Consider the following 26,485-nt stretch of genomic DNA (forward strand, 5'->3'; position numbering starts at 1 on the left):
TTCATTTCGTGGTGATATCTTCAATTATCTAATTTTGATGAATATTTTTGTAATTTTTGGTGAAAAGTGATATTTTTGAATTCTTGTTGAAAACAGCAAGTCTGATTGCTTTGATACTATACATATTCATTTTCTAATGATATCTTCTCTTCTTTAATTGCAATGTGCATTGCTAACAGTGGAGCTATCTCAGCCAACAGGCTGCTTGTTTAATGCAAATTATCTCAGTATGAAAGCACCAATTAGATTTTTGTATACGGTTATTTGTTTATTGCTGCCTGTGGACATAGCTTGTATGGAAAACCTTTTGGAGGAACAGCAACCAATCATCACACTGCTTTCTAAACCAACATTTCATAATTTAGTTTTAGTAAGGCAGACTCTAAAAAGTGATTACACACTTACAAATACAAGATTTGTGGTTTTCAAGTACACATGATATATGTTCCTTGATTAGGTAAAAAAAACCAAATTGTTTTGTTGCCCTCAGCGACCGATCGATCGAAAAATATGAAATATTGGGTCGCGTATTAGGCCCAAATATTAAAAACCCACCATTTTAAGCAGTTAAAAAAAATTTTCCTCTAAAGAATAATGATTCCGGACCGTTGTTTGATCCCCAGGGTCCCTGAGGGGATAGTGGTGACTTTGAACCTCGGGTTGATCTGTATTTAAATACAAAAGACTGAAAGAAACACTTTGATTTTTGTGTTTAATATCTAGCATGCGTTTGATTGATTCCCATATACCTCGACTATTTACGATACCCTTAGTTTTCACGAGTTTGAAAACAAAAAAAACAAAAATCTGACCCAATTTTACAACTTGAGGGCCTCCTTACATCAGTGGATACTCGCAATAACATCAGGCCACAAACTAGGATGACAAAATGGCAGATAATTACGTCATACTTGGACAATAAGATCACACTGCCAAGAATTTATCGATGTATATCAAGGGCATATTCAGAGATGAGAATTTTAATTTTCAGCTGAAAGTAAAGTAGCTGGGGTCAGAGAACCATAATTAATCAAATCGTTACAATACAGACACTGCGCCTTTCCCTGGACCTCACACTTGCCGATAGTCAATTTTGAATGAACAAGATTTGTATTCTTACCCCCCTAACATTTTCTCTTCGGATTTAGATGTTTTAGAAAATCAATCCCTGGGGTGTAGAATTTCGCAGATCCACGGAAATTCTCATCCCTGCATACTGCAGGTTCTGTTATAATTTTAATATTGTATTTTAAGTCTCCGGATTTCCGTTAGGTAAATAAATCCTGAGTTTATTACAAGTCGTTCTACTGTGGTGATTGGTGCTGGTTGTGTAACAGATAATTTTGCATACTAATTTTCGTTATATTCCATAAAAATCGCAACGTATTGTCCCCCACGTGTAAGAATGTCATCTCAGGTGTCTTTATATGGCGACCTTGGTGTTACATGTTTAAAAAAAAGACACGATAAAGTATTAATTAGTTACTGAAGAATATTCCAAGGGATAAAGTTGTTATCCAGTGCACATCATATCACATCCAGATCAAAACTTCACTTCAAATAGTCACATATACAACATGTACCTTGAAACAGGATTCATTGCACATGGGTGAGTATAGTTGTGTAATGAAAACTAGGCCAAGTTACAAGTATCATCAGTGATGCATTGTGGGTAATGATAACAACCATACAGCAGTCTGTGCTTTTTAGTATTTAATGAGAATTCAGATCAAAATTTAACAACAAAGGTAAATAACAGAAGCAGGTTGGCAGTGACATTAAGCAATTAAAGTTTACTAAATTATCATCCTCAGCATCTATTACTACTGTATTTTACTCGTCATAGCTTTGCATTGAAACAATAGTCAGGACAGCCTCAGATACAAGACTCGCAAAATACAATGTATAATGTGATTCAAGGGTGGATGAAAATAAGGGCATGCAACTTTTTTTCATACAAGGTTGAAATGCAGTGAGATCTCATTGTTTATTATTGTGCCTTTAAATTGAATACATTCTTCTGTATACATATGTTGCCATAGTGACACAATGATAGACTAAGAAGAAATATACTAAAAATCTAACTGATAACATTTTTCTGATCAAGGATTGTGATTCAAGTCCAAATAAAAATAAATTGACAACATGTGCATCATATAGCTCTAGTTTGGAAAGCAGCGTTAATACATTCCACGTTACAGAAGTGATTACAAATGTTATGGTCAGATTTTGTTGACAAATGTTTATCTGCAATGTTGACATACTTTAATCAAATTGTTGACTTATTCTATTCCTTGCAGCAAAAATGTTTCAGATTGTTGAAGGCAGTAAACTTGAACCATCGCGAGATCTACAGATCAGATTTTGTTGACAACTAATGTTTATCTGCAATGTTGACATACTTTAATCAAATTGTTGACTCATTCTATTCCTTGCAACAAAAATGTTGCAGATTGTTGAAGGCAGTAAACTTGAACCATCGCGTGATATATAGATCAACATTTGTTAACAAAAGTTGTCACTTGTAGATCCGTGTATCATGGTTTTGTTGTATCTTACTGTAAAATACTTTATTTTAGCAGGAACTAATTTTTGCTGAATAAGCTTGTTGGGTGTTTTGTGTGGAATTTACTTTCCCTGATTTTTGATGAGTTGAATGTAAAATATAGGAACAACAGTATATTTGCTGGATTTTATTTTCACTGAACCAGTCTTTCAGCAAAAATAGTGAAAATTAATTCCCAGCGAAATGAAGTATTCTACAGTAGTTGTTGGATTCACAGGGTCTATTTCATTCAGTTGCATACATTTATCTCCATCCAGTGTTGTATAACATCACATGATGTCATATCTAGTGATGGAATAGTCTGGTATTTGTGAATACTAATGCAATGGAATGGTCGTCACATGCTTCAGTTATAACCTGGTCTTGAGTTGATCCCGATGGTGAAGCAATGTATTGAACACCACTCTGAAAATATAAAAAAAATTCCACTCAGTTAAACGAGTTCTAGACCAGTCTAATTTTGTTTGAAATTTGCCTCAACTAGTGTAGCCCTGTGTAAACCAATATAACCCTGTACAAACTAGAAATTGGTATAATCCTGTCTAAACCAGTCTCACCCTGTAAAATAAAATGGCAATGTCTAAACCAGTCTAACCATGTATAAACTGGCAATGACTTTAAACCGGTATAGCCCTGTATAAACTAGCAACCAGTCAAAACCGGTTTAACATTTATTAACTGGTAACCTGTCTGAACCAGTCTAAAACTGAATAAACTAGCAACCTGTTTAAACCAGTCTAACCTTGTATGAACTAGCAACCTGTCTAACCCCATATAAATTAGCAGCCTGTCTCGGTTTAACCCTGTATAAACTTTCAATCTGTCTAAACCAGTCTAACCCTGTATACACTAGCAACCAGTCTAACCCTGTATACACTAGCAACTGATCTAACCCTGTATAAACTTTCAATCTGTCTAAACCCGTCTAACCCTGTATACACTAACAACAGTTCTAACCCTGTTTTACTTTCAATCTGTCTAAACCAGTCTAACCCTGTATACACTAGCAACCATTCTAACCCAGTATAAACTTTCAAATTGTCTAAACCAGTCTAACTCTGTATAAACTAGCAACGTTCTAACCCTGTATAAACTTTCAATCTGTCTAAACCAGTCTAACCCTGTATACACTAGCAACCATTCTAACCCTGTATACACTTTCAATCTGTCTAAACCAGTCTAACCCTGTATACACTAGCAACCATTCTAACCCTGTATAAACTTTCAATCTGTCTAAACCAGTCTAACCCTGTATACACTAGCAACCATTCTAACCCTGCATGAACTTTTAATCTGTCTAAACCAGTCTAACCCTGTATAAACTAGCAACTGATCTAACCCTGTATAAACTTTCAATCTGTCTAAACCAGTCTAACCCTGTATACACTAGCAACCATTCTAACCCTGTATAAACTTTCAATCTGTCTAAACCAGTCTAACCCTGTATACATTAGCAACAGTTCGAACCCTGTATAAACTTTCAATCTGTCTAAACCAGTCTAATCCTGTATACACTAGCAACCATTCTAACCCAGTATAAACTTTCAATCTGTCTAAACCAGTCTAACCCTGTATAAACTAGCAACCATTCTAACCCTGTATAAACTTTCAATCTGTCTAAACCAGTCTAACCCTGTATACACTAGCAACCATTCTAACCCTGTATAAACTTTCAATCTGTCTAAACCAGTCTAACCCTGTATACACTAGCAACCAGTCTAACCCTGTATACATTAGCAACAGTTCTAACCCTGTATAAACTTTCAATCTTGTCTAAACCAGCCTAACCCTGTATACACTAGCAGCCGTTCTAACCCTGTATAAACTTTCAATCTGTCTAAACCACTCTAACCCTGTATACACTAGCAACCAGTCTAACCCTGTATACACTAGCAATCAGTCTAACCCTGTATACACTAGCAACCAGTCTAACCCTGTATACACTAGCAACGTTCTAACCCTGTATAAACTTTCAATCTGTCTAAACCAGTCTAACCCTGTATACACTAGCAACCATTCTAACCCTGTATAAACTTTCAATCTGTCTAAACCACTCTAACCCTGTATACACTAGCAACCAGTCTAACCCTGTATACACTAGCAACTGATCTAACCCTGTATAAACTTTCAATCTGTCTAAACCAGTCTAACCCTGTATATACCAGCAACCATTCTAACCCTGTATAAACTTTCAATCTGTCTAAACAGTCTAACCCTGTATAAACTAGCAACCATTCTAACCCTGTATAAACTTTCAATCTGTCTAAACCAGTCTAACCCTGTATACACTAGCAACCATTCTAACCCTGTATAAATGACGTCATGAGTGTGGAGTGAAGTCAGTGGTAACATCGCTCAGCAGAGAATTTCTGTTTTATGCCACTACAGTAGCGATAACAGCTCAGTACAACTTGTATTTGGTCAATTATAGCCACTCTCAACGATTTGTGAATTTACGACATCATTATGCCATTGGAACTTCGTTCAAAATCGAAAATTCATTCACCTGCAGCCGGTGACCAGCAGACCTCGAAATATTTTCAAGATGGCGACGCCACTGGTGACGATGCTTCGGAACTCGGTAATGTGAGTCAATGTCTGTCTGTGAGTTCAATGAAAATGCTGATAAAGGAATGTCTAAAAGATTTGGTGAGTACAGTAGATGGTGTTTCCGAAACAGTAAACAGCATTCTAGCGGAACAGAAAGCTATCACGGCACGTGTTGTGTCAGTAGAAAAAAGGGTAGACGAGTTAGAAAATGGGACGACTTTTATTGACAAAGAAGTAACTAATGTAAAGTCCAGGCTTGCCGAGCTAGAAAAACATGTAGGTCAACTGCATAGAGAATTATCAGTGGCAAACGAGAAAATTACATCAAATGGTAATGCCCAACTCAACCTGGAGCGTTACTCTCGTAATTATAACTTGCGGTTTGGTGGTATACCGGAACAAAGCGGCGAAGATTGTGAGAATGTTATTAGATCACTTATTAAAGACAAATTTAGTATTCCTGACATTGTGATAGACAATGCCCATCGCACACCTGTTGTGTCAAAGAGCAGAGATTCTTCTCGTACTTCACCTAGACATATCATCGTCAAGTTTCCACTACGATTGCAGCGCCGGAAAATTTTATCTATGCGCCGAGAAGTGTTAAAAAACACCAGTATATTTGTGCAAGTGGATCTTTGTCCAGCAGACTATAACATTAAACGAAGTTACCGTGACGTAATGAATAGAGCTTATAAGGATGGTAAACGTGTCCGTTTTCATAACGGCAAGTTGTACATAAATGACAAAGAATATGTCAAACCAGGCACATAATATACACTGTTTTTTAGATGTTTATTCTAAAACAATTTGCTTCTTTATGCAACATTTATTTATTTACTTAACTTGACCGGTTGGTTATGTTTTGGTTAAAATTTTTACCACTCAATTAATACCTCCGTTTACCGCATACCAACCATATTCAACAACTAAGAGCGGTGCTCACCTGCATGTTGGTTATGTGCTAAATTAAATTCTAACCAAGCCAAAATGTTATTTCATTCGGTTTAGAACATATTTTCAGTTAGATTTTACGGTAAAATTCACCTTATTCTGCTTTCCTTTCAAACAATTAAGAAACAAAACAAAAGCAATTTGTAATTCGAATTCAGAACTGAAGGTAACGAATTAAATGATGGATGTAATGAATTAATCATTGCAACTATTATAAATGGGTTTAGATTCTTGTTACATAATGTCCTCTTATCCAACATGATTTGAATTTGAATGTCACATGTTACATTATGTAACAATAGCAAACAGCCAACGTGATTAGAATTCCGTATACGAAGTCCGTATTTGGTTGATTGTCAATTGCGTGATTGATCGATCGATTGACTGACTGATTGTCCGTTAATTGATTGACAGTGTGGTTTAATTATTCAGTTATTAATTTATTTAGCCATTTCAAACTGAATATTTAATAAGTAAGTGGCATATGTTTAATTAAATGTAATATTGTATAATTTGCTGGGTAGATAGTTACCTCAAAAACAGCACCTTGATGGCTTTATTTATCTTTAGTTTTTGTTTGTTTGTATTTATTGTTTATTGTGCTCTGTGTGTGTCCAATGGCGTTGTAGCAACTTGGCACAATTTATACTTGTACTTTAATTTTTTGTTTGTTGGTTTTTCAGAGCTATCTTCCCTCCAGTCTTACAATGCAGCATACCGTTACCCATATATAGTTTTCTACATAAAGGATAAATATCTACCAACATAAATATAATTTCCCTGAATGTCCGGGGACTTGCTGACGCCAAAAAGAGAGAGAAGGTTTTCCAATGGCTAAACGATGGTAAATATAATGTCATTATGCTTCAAGAGTGTCATTCTACCCCAAAAGATGAACTTAGCTGGCAAAACCTCTTACCAGGCCACTATATATTTTCTCATGGAAGCTCTGCTAGCAAGGGGACATTAACTATCATTAGTGTCTCGGACTATCAAATTAACCATGTAAAAATTGACAAGGACGGAAGATTAGTCATAGTCTCAATCAATATAGCAAACACATCTTATCTTTTTATCAATACGTATGCCCCAACCTCTAAAGCCGAACACCACATATTTCTCCATGAACTTTCTACTTTTCTAGAAGATTTTCAATCAAACCTGGAACTGGAAATTATTTGGGGAGGGGACCATAACCTAACTCTATATAATAAACTTGATAGGTCAGGGGGTAATCCAGTGGTCTGGGAAAGTTCTATAAAAGCCATGGAAAATATCATGACACAATTTGATTTAACAGATATCTGGAGAATTAGAAACCCAACTAGGAGACGTTATACGTGGAGACGATTACGTCCGACATTAATTCAGAGTCGTCTTGACTATTTTCTTGTCAGTAATTCGTTGCAAACGTCGATATCAAAATGTGATATTGTGCCCAATGCATTATCTGATCACTCTGCTGTTACTATTTATATCGGAGACCAAGGGGGGAGATTGGGGAATTCATATTGGAAATTGAACAACAGCTATCTAATAAATAATGAATATATTGAATTGATTAAAAATAATTTACAAAACTGGGAGAAGGAATATAATAACCCAAACAATCCCCAAGGCCTATGGGAGTTTATGAAATTTAAAATAAAAATTAATTCTATTTTATTTGGGAAACGCATGGCAAGAAAACGACGAGAGTCGAGGAATTTACTTGAAGCCAAGCTGGAATCTCTTGATATAGAACTTAGTCTGAATGACTGTGAGAATTTAAAAGTTGAAATTGCAAACGTTCGTAGAGATTTAGATTTGGAGTACGAATATTTGGCTAGGGGGGCCCTCATACGCGCACGTGTAGATTGGTATGAACTAGGGGAAAAGAACACAAAATATTTTTTAAGTTTGGAAAAGCACAATGCAAAAAAGTCCCAGATTACCCAACTATTTGATACGTCAGGAAATTTAACAACAGACCACCATGCTATTCAAACCCAGATTCGTAATTTCTTTTCCAGTCTTTACACTACACAAAGCCACCCCAGAGACTACGAAATGACTCATCTTCTTTCCCAGCTCAATGACATTCCCAGACTCAGGAACAATGACAAGGAATTTTGTGAGGGGCCTCTTACGTTGCAGGAGGCATTCAATGCCCTTAAAAGTATGAATAAAAATAAAACCCCTGGAAATGATGGCCTAACGGTCGAGTTCTATTTGACATTTTGGCAGTGGGTTGGTTCTTATGTAATTAACTCTCTAAATTCGGCCACAGAACTTGGTTACATGTCCAGTAGTCAACGTCAAGGAGTTATTACCCTCATTGAGAAAAAGGACAAAGATAAGAGGTATCTGTCTAACTGGAGACCAATTACCCTGCTTAACACTGACTACAAAATTGCTGCTAGAATCCTTGCCAAAAGATTAGAAAAAGTATTAGACAAGTTAATTGGGGAATCACAAACCGCATTTATTAAAAATAGATCAATTGGGGAATGTGTTCGTGTAATTGAGGGTGTGATGAACTACACGAAAGATAATAACGACACTGGCATACTTCTTGCTGTCGATTTTCAAAAGGCCTTTGACAGCCTAGAGTGGAATTATATGTTCCAATGTCTAGAAATATTTAATTTTGGTCCTTCCGTCCTACGTTGGGTGCAATGCTTTTATACTGACCCGGTGAGCTGTGTAATGAACAGGGGTGAATCAACTGGATTTTTCGGCCTTTCTAGGGGGGTTAGACAAGGAGACCCCCTATCCCCAATACTGTTTATTTTGTCTCTGGAGCTTTTGTTACTTAATCAGAAACACAGCGACGGGATTAAAGGGATATCTATTGGTGGACAACAAATTAAAAGCTCAGCCTATGCCGACGATCTTACCTGCTTTGTCGCAGATGTAAAATCGGGCGAAAATCTTCTCTCTCTTTTTAACAAATTTGCACTGGTTTCAGGGTTAAAGGTCAATTATGACAAAACTGAAGGTATTTGGTTGGGCAGATGGCGCTTCCGTCAAGACAGACCGTTCGGGGTGAAATGGCCTATGTCTCCTATCAAAATTGTGGGTGTCTTCTTTTCCTATGATGCTAGAGCAGCATATGAAATGAACATAAATATACCAATAAAGTGCTTAAATAGTGTGTTGCAATGCTGGTCTAGACGTAGTTTGACAATTATTGGCAAAATTCAGATTATTAAAACTTTTGTTATTCCAAAATTACTATTTATTTTCAACCATATTCCAATTCTACAACGGGATATTAAACTCATAAATACTAAAATATATACATTCATATGGCAAGGACACGATAGAGTAGCACGCAGCACACTGATAGGAGACATAGGCCAAGGAGGTTTGGGTATGATTGATATACATACAATGCAAAAAGCCATTAATGTTGGGTGGGTAAAACGATACCTATCTCCTAAATTTCACCCTTGGAAATTATTTTTTACCAATTACCTGGAATATGTGGGAGGAGATTTCATTTTTAAATGTAATTTTTCTGTTGACTTACTCAATGTTAAACTCCCATTATTCTATTACACTTTACTAAAACAGTGGAGTGAAGTTCGGCCTAATAAAAACATCTCGCATGAATATGAAATCATATGGAATAACAAAAATATCCTCATTCAAAATAAAAGTATCTTTTACAGAGCGTTTTTTAATGCAGGAATAATTTATATTGCAGATATATTTGACACAAATGGTAAAATTAAAAATTGGGCTAATTTCCAGGCACTAGGGCTCAATTATGTTCAGCTACTTCAGTGGTATGGCATTATCTCTGCACTGCCATTAGACTGGAGGAATAGTCGTGCAATTTGTGTACGTCCAGAGCCTCCTATTAGTCTAGTCACCGGTGAACAAATAATTATACTTGAAAATACCACCCAAAAGCAATTACGTAAGCTGTTCACCTCCCATGTTTTTACAACACCCAAAAGTCAACTCTTTCTTAATACTTTGTGTAATCTGGATAACAAGGATTGGGAATTTTATTATTCCATGCCTTTTTTGGTAACTCTATGCAGCAAACTACGGGAGTTTCAGTGGAAATTAAACCACAATATCATGTACACAAATGAAATGTTATTCCATATGAATTCACCATTAGTATCGTCAGATTTATGCTCATTTTGTCATGGTACCACCGAGAACCTAGTGCATCTTTTTGTCGAATGCGAGTCTATTAAAGTCGTCTGGACATCAATTTTTAATATATGGGGAACAAAACTAGGATGCCCAAGAACATTGTCAGCAAAACAGATTATATTAGGAGACAAGGACTTCTCCCCTCTACTAAACCATATAATTATAATTGTTAAAAGAAATATCTATACGTGTAAATTAAAAAAGGAACTACCATGCCTTAATCTCATAAAATCTGACATACGTTACACGCAGAAGATAGAGTTAGAAATTTCAAATAGAAGACATACAATGTCCATTTTCCTGGACAAGTGGGGAGACTTCAATTGTTAATGGGTATTCAGTGTCTATTTTGTATGGGTTATACTAGCTGTGACATTTGTTGTATGTTGACATTGTGCTGTAAAGAATTTCTATTGTATGGAATAAAAGATAGTTAAAATGAAAAAAAAAAAAAAAAAACATAATTTAAAAAAAAAAAAAAAAAAAAAAAAAAAAAAAAAAAAAAAAAAAAACTTTCAATCTGTCTAAACCAGTCCAACCCTGTATACACTAGCAACCATTCTAATCCTGTATAAACTTTCAATCTGTCTAAACCAGTCTAACCCTGTATACACTAGCAACCATTCTAACCCTGTATAAACTTTCAATCTGTCTAAACCACTCTAACCCTGTATACACTAGCAACCAGTCTAACCCTGTATACACTAGCAACTGATCTAACCCTGTATAAACTTTCAATCTGTCTAAACCAGTCTAACCCTGTATATACCAGCAACCATTCTAACCCTGTATAAACTTTCAATCTGTCTAAACAGTCTAACCCTGTATAAACTAGCAACCATTCTAACCCTGTATAAACTTTCAATCTGTCTAAACCAGTCTAACCCTGTATACACTAGCAACCATTCTAACCCTGTATAAATTTTCAATCTGTCTAAACCAGTCTAACCCTGTATAAACTAGCAACCATTCTAACCCTGTATAAACTTTCAATCTGTCTAAACCAGTCTAACCCTGTATAACACTAGCAACCATTCTAACCCTGTATAAACTTTCAATCTGTCTAAACCAGTCTAACCCTGTATAAACTAGCAACCATTCTAACCCTGTATAAACTTTCAATCTGTCTAAACCAGTCTAACCCTGTATACACTAGCAACCAGTCTAACCCTGTATACATTAGCAACTGATCTAACCCTGTATAAACTTTCAATCTGTCTAAACCAGTCTAACCCTGTATAAACTAGCAACTGATCTAACCCTGTATAAACTTTCAATCTGTCTAAACCAGTCTAACCCTGTATACATTAGCAACAGTTCGAACCCTGTATAAACTTTCAATCTGTCTAAACCAGTCTAATCCTGTATACACTAGCAACCATTCTAACCCAGTATAAACTTTCAATCTGTCTAAACCAGTCTAACCCTGTATACACTAGCAACCATTCTAACCCTGTATAAACTTTCAATCTGTCTAAACCAGTCTAACCCTGTATACACTAGCAACCAGTCTAACCCTGTATACACTAGCAACAGTTCTAACCCTGTATAAACTTTCAATCTGTCTAAACCAGCCTAACCCTGTATACACTAGCAGCCGTTCTAACCCTGTATAAACTTTCAATCTGTCTAAACCACTCTAACCCTGTATACACTAGCAACCAGTCTAACCCTGTATACACTAGCAACCAGTCTAACCCTGTATACACTAGCAACCAGTCTAACCCTGTATACACTAGCAACAGTTCCAACCCTGTTTAACTTTCAATCTGTCTAAACCAGTCTAACTCTGTATACACTAGCAACCATTCTAACCCTGTATACACTAGCAACCAGTCTAACCCTGTATACACTAGCAACCAGTCTAACCCTGTATAACTTTCAATCTGTCTAAACCCGTCTAACCCTGTATACACTAGCAACCAGTCTAACCCTGTATACACTAGCAACCATTCTAACCCTGTATAAACTTTCAATCTGTCTAAACCAGTCCAACCCTGTATACACTAGCAACCAGTCCAACCCTGTATACACTAGCAACAGTTCTAACCCTGTATAAACTTTCAATCTGTCTAAACCAGTCTAACTCTGTATACACTAGCAACCATTCTAACCCTGTATACACTAGCAACCAGTCTAACCCTGTATACACTAGCAACCATTCTAACCCTGTTTAACTTTCAATCTGTCTAAACCCGTCTAACCCTGTATACACTAGCAACTGATCTAACCCTGTTTAACTTTCAATCTGTCTAAACCAGTCTAACTCTGTATACACTAGCAACCATTCTAACCCTGTATAAACTTTCAATCTGTCTAAACCAGTCTAACCCTGTATACACTAGCAACCATTCTAACCCTGTATAAACTTTCAATCTGTCTAAACCAGTCTAACCCTGTATACACTAGCAACCATTCTAACCCTGTATAAACTTTCAATCTGTCTAAACCAGTCTAACCCTGTATAAACTTTCAATCTGTCTAAACCAGTCTAACCCTGTATAAACTGGCAAACTGACAACCTGTTTAAACCAGTCTAACCTCGAATAAACTAGCAAACTGTCTAAACCAGTCTAACCCTATATACACTAGCAACTAATCTAACCCTGTATAAACTAGCAACTGTTCTAACCCTGTAGAAACTTTCAATCTGTCCAAACCAGTCTAACCCTGTATACACCAGCAACCATTCTAACCCTGTATAAACTTTCAATCTGTCTAAACCAGTCTAACCCTGTATACAGTAGCAACTGATCTAACCCTGTATAAACTTTCAATCTGTCTAAACCAGTCTAACCCTGTATACACTAGCAACTGATCTAACCCTGTATAAACTTTCAATCTGTCTAAACCAGTCTAACCCTGTATACACTAGTAACCATTCTAACCCTGTATAAACTTTCAATCTGTCTAAACCAGTCTAACCCTGTATAGACTAGCAACCAGTCTGACCCTGTATACACTAGCAACCAGTCTAACCCTGTATAAACTAGCAACTGTTCTAACCCTGTATAAACTTTCAATCTGTCCAAACCAGTCTAACCCTGTATACACTAGCAACCAGTCTGACCCTGTATAAACTTTCAATCTGTCTAAACCAGTCTAACTCTGTATACACTAGCAACCATTCTAACCCTGTATACACTAGCAACCAGTCTAACCCTGTATACACTAGCAACCATTCTAACCCTGTTTAACTTTCAATCTGTCTAAACCCGTCTAACCCTGTATACACTAGCAACTGATCTAACCCTGTTTAACTTTCAATCTGTCTAAACCAGTCTAACCCTGTATACACTAGCAACCATTCTAACCCTGTATAAACTTTCAATCTGTCTAAACCAGTCTAACCCTGTATACACTAGCAACCATTCTAACCCTGCATGAACTTTTAATCTGTCTAAACCAGTCTAACCCTGTATAAACTAGCAACTGATCTAACCCTGTATAAACTTTCAATCTGTCTAAACCAGTCTAACCCTGTATACACTAGCAACCATTCTAACCCTGTATAAACTTTCAATCTGTCTAAACCAGTCTAACCCTGTATACATTAGCAACAGTTCGAACCCTGTATAAACTTTCAATCTGTCTAAACCAGTCTAATCCTGTATACACTAGCAACCATTCTAACCCAGTATAAACTTTCAATCTGTCTAAACCAGTCTAACCCTGTATAAACTAGCAACCATTCTAACCCTGTATAAACTTTCAATCTGTCTAAACCAGTCTAACCCTGTATACACTAGCAACCATTCTAACCCTGTATAAACTTTCAATCTGTCTAAACCAGTCTAACCCTGTATACACTAGCAACCAGTCTAACCCTGTATACATTAGCAACAGTTCTAACCCTGTATAAACTTTCAATCTTGTCTAAACCAGCCTAACCCTGTATACACTAGCAGCCGTTCTAACCCTGTATAAACTTTCAATCTGTCTAAACCACTCTAACCCTGTATACACTAGCAACCAGTCTAACCCTGTATACACTAGCAATCAGTCTAACCCTGTATACACTAGCAACCAGTCTAACCCTGTATACACTAGCAACGTTCTAACCCTGTATAAACTTTCAATCTGTCTAAACCAGTCTAACCCTGTATACACTAGCAACCATTCTAACCCTGTATAAACTTTCAATCTGTCTAAACCAGTCCAACCCTGTATACACTAGCAACCATTCTAATCCTGTATAAACTTTCAATCTGTCTAAACCAGTCTAACCCTGTATACACTAGCAACCATTCTAACCCTGTATAAACTTTCAATCTGTCTAAACCACTCTAACCCTGTATACACTAGCAACCAGTCTAACCCTGTATACACTAGCAACTGATCTAACCCTGTATAAACTTTCAATCTGTCTAAACCAGTCTAACCCTGTATATACCAGCAACCATTCTAACCCTGTATAAACTTTCAATCTGTCTAAACAGTCTAACCCTGTATAAACTAGCAACCATTCTAACCCTGTATAAACTTTCAATCTGTCTAAACCAGTCTAACCCTGTATACACTAGCAACCATTCTAACCCTGTATAAATTTTCAATCTGTCTAAACCAGTCTAACCCTGTATAAACTAGCAACCATTCTAACCCTGTATAAACTTTCAATCTGTCTAAACCAGTCTAACCCTGTATAACACTAGCAACCATTCTAACCCTGTATAAACTTTCAATCTGTCTAAACCAGTCTAACCCTGTATAAACTAGCAACCATTCTAACCCTGTATAAATTTTCAATCTGTCTAAACCAGTCTAACCCTGTATACACTAGCAACCAGTCTAACCCTGTATACATTAGCAACTGATCTAACCCTGTATAAACTTTCAATCTGTCTAAACCAGTCTAACCCTGTATAAACTAGCAACTGATCTAACCCTGTATAAACTTTCAATCTGTCTAAACCAGTCTAACCCTGTATACATTAGCAACAGTTCGAACCCTGTATAAACTTTCAATCTGTCTAAACCAGTCTAATCCTGTATACACTAGCAACCATTCTAACCCAGTATAAACTTTCAATCTGTCTAAACCAGTCTAACCCTGTATACACTAGCAACCATTCTAACCCTGTATAAACTTTCAATCTGTCTAAACCAGTCTAACCCTGTATACACTAGCAACCAGTCTAACCCTGTATACACTAGCAACAGTTCTAACCCTGTATAAACTTTCAATCTGTCTAAACCAGCCTAACCCTGTATACACTAGCAGCCGTTCTAACCCTGTATAAACTTTCAATCTGTCTAAACCACTCTAACCCTGTATACACTAGCAACCAGTCTAACCCTGTATACACTAGCAACCAGTCTAACCCTGTATACACTAGCAACCAGTCTAACCCTGTATACACTAGCAACAGTTCCAACCCTGTTTAACTTTCAATCTGTCTAAACCAGTCTAACTCTGTATACACTAGCAACCATTCTAACCCTGTATACACTAGCAACCAGTCTAACCCTGTATACACTAGCAACCAGTCTAACCCTGTATAACTTTCAATCTGTCTAAACCCGTCTAACCCTGTATACACTAGCAACCAGTCTAACCCTGTATACACTAGCAACCATTCTAACCCTGTATAAACTTTCAATCTGTCTAAACCAGTCCAACCCTGTATACACTAGCAACCAGTCCAACCCTGTATACACTAGCAACAGTTCTAACCCTGTATAAACTTTCAATCTGTCTAAACCAGTCTAACTCTGTATACACTAGCAACCATTCTAACCCTGTATACACTAGCAACCAGTCTAACCCTGTATACACTAGCAACCATTCTAACCCTGTTTAACTTTCAATCTGTCTAAACCCGTCTAACCCTGTATACACTAGCAACTGATCTAACCCTGTTTAACTTTCAATCTGTCTAAACCAGTCTAACTCTGTATACACTAGCAACCATTCTAACCCTGTATAAACTTTCAATCTGTCTAAACCAGTCTAACCCTGTATACACTAGCAACCATTCTAACCCTGTATAAACTTTCAATCTGTCTAAACCAGTCTAACCCTGTATACACTAGCAACCATTCTAACCCTGTATAAACTTTCAATCTGTCTAAACCAGTCTAACCCTGTATAAACTTTCAATCTGTCTAAACCAGTCTAACCCTGTATAAACTGGCAAACTGACAACCTGTTTAAACCAGTCTAACCTCGAATAAACTAGCAAACTGTCTAAACCAGTCTAACCCTATATACACTAGCAACTAATCTAACCCTGTATAAACTAGCAACTGTTCTAACCCTGTAGAAACTTTCAATCTGTCCAAACCAGTCTAACCCTGTATACACCAGCAACCATTCTAACCCTGTATAAACTTTCAATCTGTCTAAACCAGTCTAACCCTGTATACAGTAGCAACTGATCTAACCCTGTATAAACTTTCAATCTGTCTAAACCAGTCTAACCCTGTATACACTAGCAACTGATCTAACCCTGTATAAACTTTCAATCTGTCTAAACCAGTCTAACCCTGTATACACTAGTAACCATTCTAACCCTGTATAAACTTTCAATCTGTCTAAACCAGTCTAACCCTGTATAGACTAGCAACCAGTCTGACCCTGTATACACTAGCAACCAGTCTAACCCTGTATAAACTAGCAACTGTTCTAACCCTGTATAAACTTTCAATCTGTCCAAACCAGTCTAACCCTGTATACACTAGCAACCAGTCTGACCCTGTATAAACTTTCAATCTGTCTAAACCAGTCTAACTCTGTATACACTAGCAACCATTCTAACCCTGTATACACTAGCAACCAGTCTAACCCTGTATACACTAGCAACCATTCTAACCCTGTTTAACTTTCAATCTGTCTAAACCCGTCTAACCCTGTATACACTAGCAACTGATCTAACCCTGTTTAACTTTCAATCTGTCTAAACCAGTCTAACCCTGTATACACTAGCAACCATTCTAACCCTGTATAAACTTTCAATCTGTCTAAACCAGTCTAACCCTGTATACACTAGCAACCATTCTAACCCTGCATGAACTTTTAATCTGTCTAAACCAGTCTAACCCTGTATAAACTAGCAACTGATCTAACCCTGTATAAACTTTCAATCTGTCTAAACCAGTCTAACCCTGTATACACTAGCAACCATTCTAACCCTGTATAAACTTTCAATCTGTCTAAACCAGTCTAACCCTGTATACATTAGCAACAGTTCGAACCCTGTATAAACTTTCAATCTGTCTAAACCAGTCTAATCCTGTATACACTAGCAACCATTCTAACCCAGTATAAACTTTCAATCTGTCTAAACCAGTCTAACCCTGTATAAACTAGCAACCATTCTAACCCTGTATAAACTTTCAATCTGTCTAAACCAGTCTAACCCTGTATACACTAGCAACCAGTCTAACCCTGTATACATTAGCAACAGTTCTAACCCTGTATAAACTTTCAATCTTGTCTAAACCAGCCTAACCCTGTATACACTAGCAGCCGTTCTAACCCTGTATAAACTTTCAATCTGTCTAAACCACTCTAACCCTGTATACACTAGCAACCAGTCTAACCCTGTATACACTAGCAATCAGTCTAACCCTGTATACACTAGCAACCAGTCTAACCCTGTATACACTAGCAACGTTCTAACCCTGTATAAACTTTCAATCTGTCTAAACCAGTCTAACCCTGTATACACTAGCAACCATTCTAACCCTGTATAAACTTTCAATCTGTCTAAACCAGTCCAACCCTGTATACACTAGCAACCATTCTAATCCTGTATAAACTTTCAATCTGTCTAAACCAGTCTAACCCTGTATACACTAGCAACCATTCTAACCCTGTATAAACTTTCAATCTGTCTAAACCACTCTAACCCTGTATACACTAGCAACCAGTCTAACCCTGTATACACTAGCAACTAATCTAACCCTGTATAAACTTTCAATCTGTCTAAACCAGTCTAACCCTGTATATACCAGCAACCATTCTAACCCTGTATAAACTTTCAATCTGTCTAAACAGTCTAACCCTGTATAAACTAGCAACCATTCTAACCCTGTATAAACTTTCAATCTGTCTAAACCAGTCTAACCCTGTATACACTAGCAACCATTCTAACCCTGTATAAATTTTCAATCTGTCTAAACCAGTCTAACCCTGTATAAACTAGCAACCATTCTAACCCTGTATAAACTTTCAATCTGTCTAAACCAGTCTAACCCTGTATAACACTAGCAACCATTCTAACCCTGTATAAACTTTCAATCTGTCTAAACCAGTCTAACCCTGTATAAACTAGCAACCATTCTAACCCTGTATAAACTTTCAATCTGTCTAAACCAGTCTAACCCTGTATACACTAGCAACCAGTCTAACCCTGTATACATTAGCAACTGATCTAACCCTGTATAAACTTTCAATCTGTCTAAACCAGTCTAACCCTGTATAAACTAGCAACTGATCTAACCCTGTATAAACTTTCAATCTGTCTAAACCAGTCTAACCCTGTATACATTAGCAACAGTTCGAACCCTGTATAAACTTTCAATCTGTCTAAACCAGTCTAATCCTGTATACACTAGCAACCATTCTAACCCAGTATAAACTTTCAATCTGTCTAAACCAGTCTAACCCTGTATACACTAGCAACCATTCTAACCCTGTATAAACTTTCAATCTGTCTAAACCAGTCTAACCCTGTATACACTAGCAACCAGTCTAACCCTGTATACACTAGCAACAGTTCTAACCCTGTATAAACTTTCAATCTGTCTAAACCAGCCTAACCCTGTATACACTAGCAGCCGTTCTAACCCTGTATAAACTTTCAATCTGTCTAAACCACTCTAACCCTGTATACACTAGCAACCAGTCTAACCCTGTATACACTAGCAACCAGTCTAACCCTGTATACACTAGCAACCAGTCTAACCCTGTATACACTAGCAACAGTTCCAACCCTGTTTAACTTTCAATCTGTCTAAACCAGTCTAACTCTATATACACTAGCAACCATTCTAACCCTGTATACACTAGCAACCAGTCTAACCCTGTATACACTAGCAACCAGTCTAACCCTGTATAACTTTCAATCTGTCTAAACCCGTCTAACCCTGTATACACTAGCAACCAGTCTAACCCTGTATACACTAGCAACCATTCTAACCCTGTATAAACTTTCAATCTGTCTAAACCAGTCCAACCCTGTATACACTAGCAACCAGTCCAACCCTGTATACACTAGCAACAGTTCTAACCCTGTATAAACTTTCAATCTGTCTAAACCAGTCTAACTCTGTATACACTAGCAACCATTCTAACCCTGTATACACTAGCAACCAGTCTAACCCTGTATACACTAGCAACCATTCTAACCCTGTTTAACTTTCAATCTGTCTAAACCCGTCTAACCCTGTATACACTAGCAACTGATCTAACCCTGTTTAACTTTCAATCTGTCTAAACCAGTCTAACTCTGTATACACTAGCAACCATTCTAACCCTGTATAAACTTTCAATCTGTCTAAACCAGTCTAACCCTGTATACACTAGCAACCATTCTAACCCTGTATAAACTTTCAATCTGTCTAAACCAGTCTAACCCTGTATACACTAGCAACCATTCTAACCCTGTATAAACTTTCAATCTGTCTAAACCAGTCTAACCCTGTATAAACTTTCAATCTGTCTAAACCAGTCTAACCCTGTATAAACTGGCAAACTGACAACCTGTTTAAACCAGTCTAACCTCGAATAAACTAGCAAACTGTCTAAACCAGTCTAACCCTATATACACTAGCAACTAATCTAACCCTGTATAAACTAGCAACTGTTCTAACCCTGTAGAAACTTTCAATCTGTCCAAACCAGTCTAACCCTGTATACACCAGCAACCATTCTAACCCTGTATAAACTTTCAATCTGTCTAAACCAGTCTAACCCTGTATACAGTAGCAACTGATCTAACCCTGTATAAACTTTCAATCTGTCTAAACCAGTCTAACCCTGTATACACTAGCAACTGATCTAACCCTGTATAAACTTTCAATCTGTCTAAACCAGTCTAACCCTGTATACACTAGTAACCATTCTAACCCTGTATAAACTTTCAATCTGTCTAAACCAGTCTAACCCTGTATAGACTAGCAACCAGTCTGACCCTGTATACACTAGCAACCAGTCTAACCCTGTATAAACTAGCAACTGTTCTAACCCTGTATAAACTTTCAATCTGTCCAAACCAGTCTAACCCTGTATACACTAGCAACCAGTCTGACCCTGTATAAACTTTCAATCTGTCTAAACCAGTCTAACTCTGTATACACTAGCAACCATTCTAACCCTGTATACACTAGCAACCAGTCTAACCCTGTATACACTAGCAACCATTCTAACCCTGTTTAACTTTCAATCTGTCTAAACCCGTCTAACCCTGTATACACTAGCAACTGATCTAACCCTGTTTAACTTTCAATCTGTCTAAACCAGTCTAACCCTGTATACACTAGCAACCATTCTAACCCTGTATAAACTTTCAATCTGTCCAAACCAGTCTAACCCTGTATACAGTAGCAACCATTCTAACCCTGTATAAACTTTCAATCTGTATAAACCAGTCTAACCCTGTATACACTAGCAACCATTCTAACCCTGTATAAACTTTCAATCTGTCTAAACCAGTCTAACCCATGTATACACTAGCAACCGTTCTAACCCTGTATAAACTTTCAATCTGTCTAAACCAGTCTAACCCTGTATACACTAGCAACTGATCTAACCCTGTATAAACTTTCAATCTGTCTAAACCAGTCTAACCCTGTATACAGTAGCAACTGATCTAACCCTGTATAAACTTTCAAACTGTCTAAACCAGTCTAACCCTGTATACACTAGCAACTGATCTAACCCTGTATAAACTTTCAAACTGTCTAAACCAGTCTAACCCTGTATACACTAGCAACCAGTCTAACCCTGTATACACTAGCAACCAGTCTAACCCTGTTTAACTTTCAATCTGTCTAAACCAGTCTAACCCTGTATACACTAGCAACCATTCTAACCCTGTATAAACTTTTAAACTGTCTAAACCAGTATAAACTTTCAATCTGTCCAAACCAGTCTAACCCTGTATACAGTAGCAACCATTCTAACCCTGTATAAACTTTCAATCTGTATAAACCAGTCTAACCCTGTATACACTAGCAACCATTCTAACCCTGTATAAACTTTCAATCTGTCTAAACCAGTCTAACCCATGTATACACTAGCAACCGTTCTAACCCTGTATAAACTTTCAATCTGTCTAAACCAGTCTAACCCTGTATACACTAGCAACTGATCTAACCCTGTATAAACTTTCAATCTGTCTAAACCAGTCTAACCCTGTATACAGTAGCAACTGATCTAACCCTGTATAAACTTTCAATCTGTCTAAACCAGTCTAACCCATGTATACACTAGCAACCGTTCTAACCCTGTATAAACTTTCAATCTGTCTAAACCAGTCTAACCCTGTATACACTAGCAACTGATCTAACCCTGTATAAACTTTCAATCTGTCTAAACCAGTCTAACCCTGTATACACTAGCAACTGATCTAACCCTGTATAAACTTTCAATCTGTCTAAACCAGTCTAACCCTGTATACAGTAGCAACTGATCTAACCCTGTATAAACTTTCAAACTGTCTAAACCAGTCTAACCCTGTATACACTAGCAACTGATCTAACCCTGTATAAACTTTCAAACTGTCTAAACCAGTCTAACCCTGTATACACTAGCAACTGATCTAACCCTGTATAAACTTTCAAACTGTCTAAACCAGTCTAACCCTGTATACACTAGCAACTGATCTAACCCTGTATAAACTTTCAAACTGTCTAAACCAGTCTAACCCTGTATACAGTAGCAACTGATCTAACCCTGTATAAACTTTCAAACTGTCTAAACCAGTCTAACCCTGTATACACTAGCAACTGATCTAACCCTGTATAAACTTTCAAACTGTCTAAACCAGTCTAACCCTGTATACACTAGCAACTGATCTAACCCTGTATAAACTTTCAATCTGTCTAAACCAGTCTAACCCTGTATACACTAGCAACCGTTCTAACCCTGTATAAACTTTCAATCTGTCTAAACCAGTCTAACCCTGTATACACTAGCAACTGATCTAACCCTGTATAAACTTTCAAACTGTCTAAACCAGTCTAACCCTGTATACACTAGCAACTGATCTAACCCTGTATAAACTTTCAAACTGTCTAAACCAGTCTAACCCTGTATACACTAGCAACTGATCTAACCCTGTATAAACTTTCAAACTGTCTAAACCAGTCTAACCCTGTATACACTAGCAACTGATCTAACCCTGTATAAACTTTCAAACTGTCTAAACCAGTTTAACCCTGTATACACTAGCAACCATTCTAACCCTGTATAAACTTTCAATCTGTCTAAACCAGTCTAACCCATGTATACACTAGCAACCGTTCTAACCCTGTATAAACTTTCAATCTGTCTAAACCAGTCTAACCCTGTATACACTAGCAACTGATCTAACCCTGTATAAACTTTCAATCTGTCTAAACCAGTCTAACCCTGTATACAGTAGCAACTGATCTAACCCTGTATAAACTTTCAAACTGTCTAAACCAGTCTAACCCTGTATACACTAGCAACTGATCTAACCCTGTATAAACTTTCAAACTGTCTAAACCAGTCTAACCCTGTATACACTAGCAACTGATCTAACCCTGTATAAACTTTCAATCTGTCTAAACCGGTCTACCCCTGTATACACTAGCAACTGATCTAACCCTGTATAAACTTTCAATCTGTCTAAACCAGTCTAACCCTGTATACAGTAGCAACTGATCTAACCCTGTATAAACTTTCAAACTGTCTAAACCAGTCTAACCCTGTATACACTAGCAACTGATCTAACCCTGTATAAACTTTCAAACTGTCTAAACCAGTCTAACCCTGTATACACTAGCAACTGATCTAACCCTGTATAAACTTTCAAACTGTCTAAACCAGTCTAACCCTGTATACACTAGCAACTGATCTAACCCTGTATAAACTTTCAAACTGTCTAAACCAGTCTAACCCTGTATACAGTAGCAACTGATCTAACCCTGTATAAACTTTCAAACTGTCTAAACCAGTCTAACCCTGTATACACTAGCAACTGATCTAACCCTGTATAAACTTTCAAACTGTCTAAACCAGTCTAACCCTGTATACACTAGCAACTGATCTAACCCTGTATAAACTTTCAATCTGTCTAAACCAGTCTAACCCTGTATACACTAGCAACCGTTCTAACCCTGTATAAACTTTCAAACTGTCTAAACCAGTCTAACCCTGTATACACTAGCAACTGATCTAAACCTGTATAAACTTTCAATCTGTCTAAACCAGTCTAACCCTGTATACACTAGCAACTGATCTAACCCTGTATAAACTTTCAAACTGTCTAAACCAGTCTAACCCTGTATACACTAGCAACTGATCTAACCCTGTATAAACTTTCAAACTGTCTAAACCAGTCTAACCCTGTATACACTAGCAACTGATCTAACCCTGTATAAACTTTCAAACTGTCTAAACCAGTTTAACCCTGTATACACTAGCAACCATTCTAACCCTGTATAAACTTTCAATCTGTCTAAACCAGTCTAACCCATGTATACACTAGCAACCGTTCTAACCCTGTATAAACTTTCAATCTGTCTAAACCAGTCTAACCCTGTATACACTAGCAACTGATCTAACCCTGTATAAACTTTCAATCTGTCTAAACCAGTCTAACCCTGTATACAGTAGCAACTGATCTAACCCTGTATAAACTTTCAAACTGTCTAAACCAGTCTAACCCTGTATACACTAGCAACTGATCTAACCCTGTATAAACTTTCAAACTGTCTAAACCAGTCTAACCCTGTATACACTAGCAACTGATCTAACCCTGTATAAACTTTCAATCTGTCTAAACCGGTCTACCCCTGTATACACTAGCAACTGATCTAACCCTGTATAAACTTTCAAACTGTCTAAACCAGTCTAACCCTGTATACACTAGCAACTGATCTAAACCTGTATAAACTTTCAATCTGTCTAAACCAGTCTAACCCTGTATACACTAGCAACTGATCTAACCCTGTATAAACTTTCAAACTGTCTAAACCAGTCTAACCCTGTATACACTAGCAACTGATCTAACCCTGTATAAACTTTCAACCTGTCTAAACCGGTCTAACCCTATATACACTAGCAACTGATCTAACCCTGTATAAACTTTCAAACTGTCTAAACCAGTCTAACCCTGTATACACTAGCAACTGATCTAAACCTGTATAAACTTTCAATCTGTCTAAACCAGTCTAACCCTGTATACACTAGCAACTGATCTAACCCTGTATAAACTTTCAAACTGTCTAAACCAGTCTAACCCTGTATACACTAGCAACTGATCTAAACCTGTATAAACTTTCAATCTGTCTAAACCGGTCTACCCCTGTATACACTAGCAACTGATCTAACCCTGTATAAACTTTCAAACTGTCTAAACCAGTCTAACCCTGTATACACTAGCAACTGATCTAAACCTGTATAAACTTTCAATCTGTCTAAACCAGTCTAACCCTGTATACACTAGCAACTGATCTAACCCTGTATAAACTTTCAAACTGTCTAAACCAGTCTAACCCTGTATACACTAGCAACTGATCTAACCCTGTATAAACTTTCAATCTGTCTAAACCGGTCTACCTCTGTATAAACTAGCAACCTGTCTAAACCAGTCTAACCCTATATACACTAGCAACTGATCTAACCCTGTATAAACTTTCAAACTGTCTAAACCAGTCTAACCCTGTATACACTAGCAACTGATCTAAACCTGTATAAACTTTCAATCTGTCTAAACCGGTCTACCCCTGTATACACTAGCAACTGATCTAACCCTGTATAAACTTTCAAACTGTCTAAACCAGTCTAACCCTGTATACACTAGCAACTGATCTAAACCTGTATAAACTTTCAATCTGTCTAAACCAGTCTAACCCTGTATACACTAGCAACTGATCTAACCCTGTATAAACTTTCAAACTGTCTAAACCAGTCTAACCCTGTATACACTAGCAACTGATCTAACCCTGTATAAACTTTCAATCTGTCTAAACCGGTCTACCTCTGTATAAACTAGCAACCTGTCTAAACCAGTCTAACCCTATATAAACTAGCAACCTGTCTAAGCTGATATGAATTGGTCTAACCCTCGAAAAAAAAAAATTTTCGGCACATTTCCAAACATTTTCTGCACAGTATTGGTAGACATATCAAAGACTCACCTGATACGCTCTGTCAATATTATCACGGAATGGAAAGAATGCATCAGAACTTAGTGCTACACCTTTCAGTTTTGATAACCACTGCTCACGCTCAGACTGCAGAAAGAATAACAAAGCAATTATTGATAAATTTGAAAACTGATTTCAAAATACTGTATTCAATACAAACAATGAATTCAGAATATGTAAATAACTACAATGTATTCTGAAGAAGATGAGTGAACTCTCCTAGAGTAAAATGAAGGTAACATGCATGGGAATCAAAGTACATGTAATTTCAAACATTTTCGTTATTTGTATCACCATTCCAACCAATACCAAAAGTCATGGTTCAAACCTTGCTTGGCCAACTTTCCAATTATTGCCAAAGAACTCTCATTTACTTCTAAAATTCCAAACCTTGACAATTGGTCAATCACTAAAGTTCAGAAGTGCTTGACACAGAAAATTAACAAAGAGACAAAGTATAGAGTGACACTCAACCAGGACATTGTGTCACATGACCAAGAGTGGCGTAAATGCAGTTAGTACCTGTGTTAACTGTTCAGGTGGTTTCTCTAGCATACTCTCCCATGCAGATGTCTCCATGTCCTACAAAAAAATAATTATTAAAATATTCACAGAAATCATAACAAGAAGTTTTAATTATGTCACACCTTGTTTTCACGCCAAATTTAATTAGCTAATATTTTACAGATTAGGAGATTTGTTTCTTTTGTTTTATCCTGGAACATTGTATTTTGTCCCATGTTTACAGGGTTTTAGTACAGAGTTTACTAGGTCACTCGATACGTATGCGAGGTTTGGATGATTGTGTATTTTATTTCATATTTCATAATCACATAGTTGTACCTAACGCGTCATCACGATAAACCGCAGGAATTCAAATTGTTGAGACTTTGTACTGCGCGCACGCAGTTGGATGCC

The 26,485-nt window shown here is 37.1% G+C and overlaps 1 protein-coding gene across 2 annotated transcripts in view; it reads right to left on the reverse strand.

Moving 5' to 3' along the window:
- Nucleotides 1-1,698: 1,698 nt before the first annotated feature.
- The window catches only part of LOC102804390 (bifunctional purine biosynthesis protein ATIC-like), a 57,270-nt gene continuing 32,483 nt past the window's right edge, over nt 1,699-26,485 (reverse strand). Inside the window, exons 15-17 of one of the 2 annotated variants that reach the window (XM_085494584.1) lie at nt 26,090-26,149; nt 25,559-25,654; nt 1,699-2,971 (exon numbers count right to left, since the gene is read on the reverse strand). In XM_085494584.1, the coding sequence (XP_085350710.1) occupies nt 2,852-2,971; nt 25,559-25,654; nt 26,090-26,149 (276 nt within the window). In that variant the 3' untranslated portion in view covers nt 1,699-2,851. The remainder of the gene's footprint in view (nt 2,972-25,558; nt 25,655-26,089; nt 26,150-26,485) is intronic. The other variant, XM_085494586.1, reaches the window with a different exon arrangement.

The sequence above is a fragment of the Saccoglossus kowalevskii genome, chromosome 20, assembly GCF_978046115.1.
Source record: "Saccoglossus kowalevskii chromosome 20, keSacKowa6.1, whole genome shotgun sequence".
Classification (NCBI taxonomy): domain Eukaryota; kingdom Metazoa; phylum Hemichordata; class Enteropneusta; family Harrimaniidae; genus Saccoglossus; species Saccoglossus kowalevskii.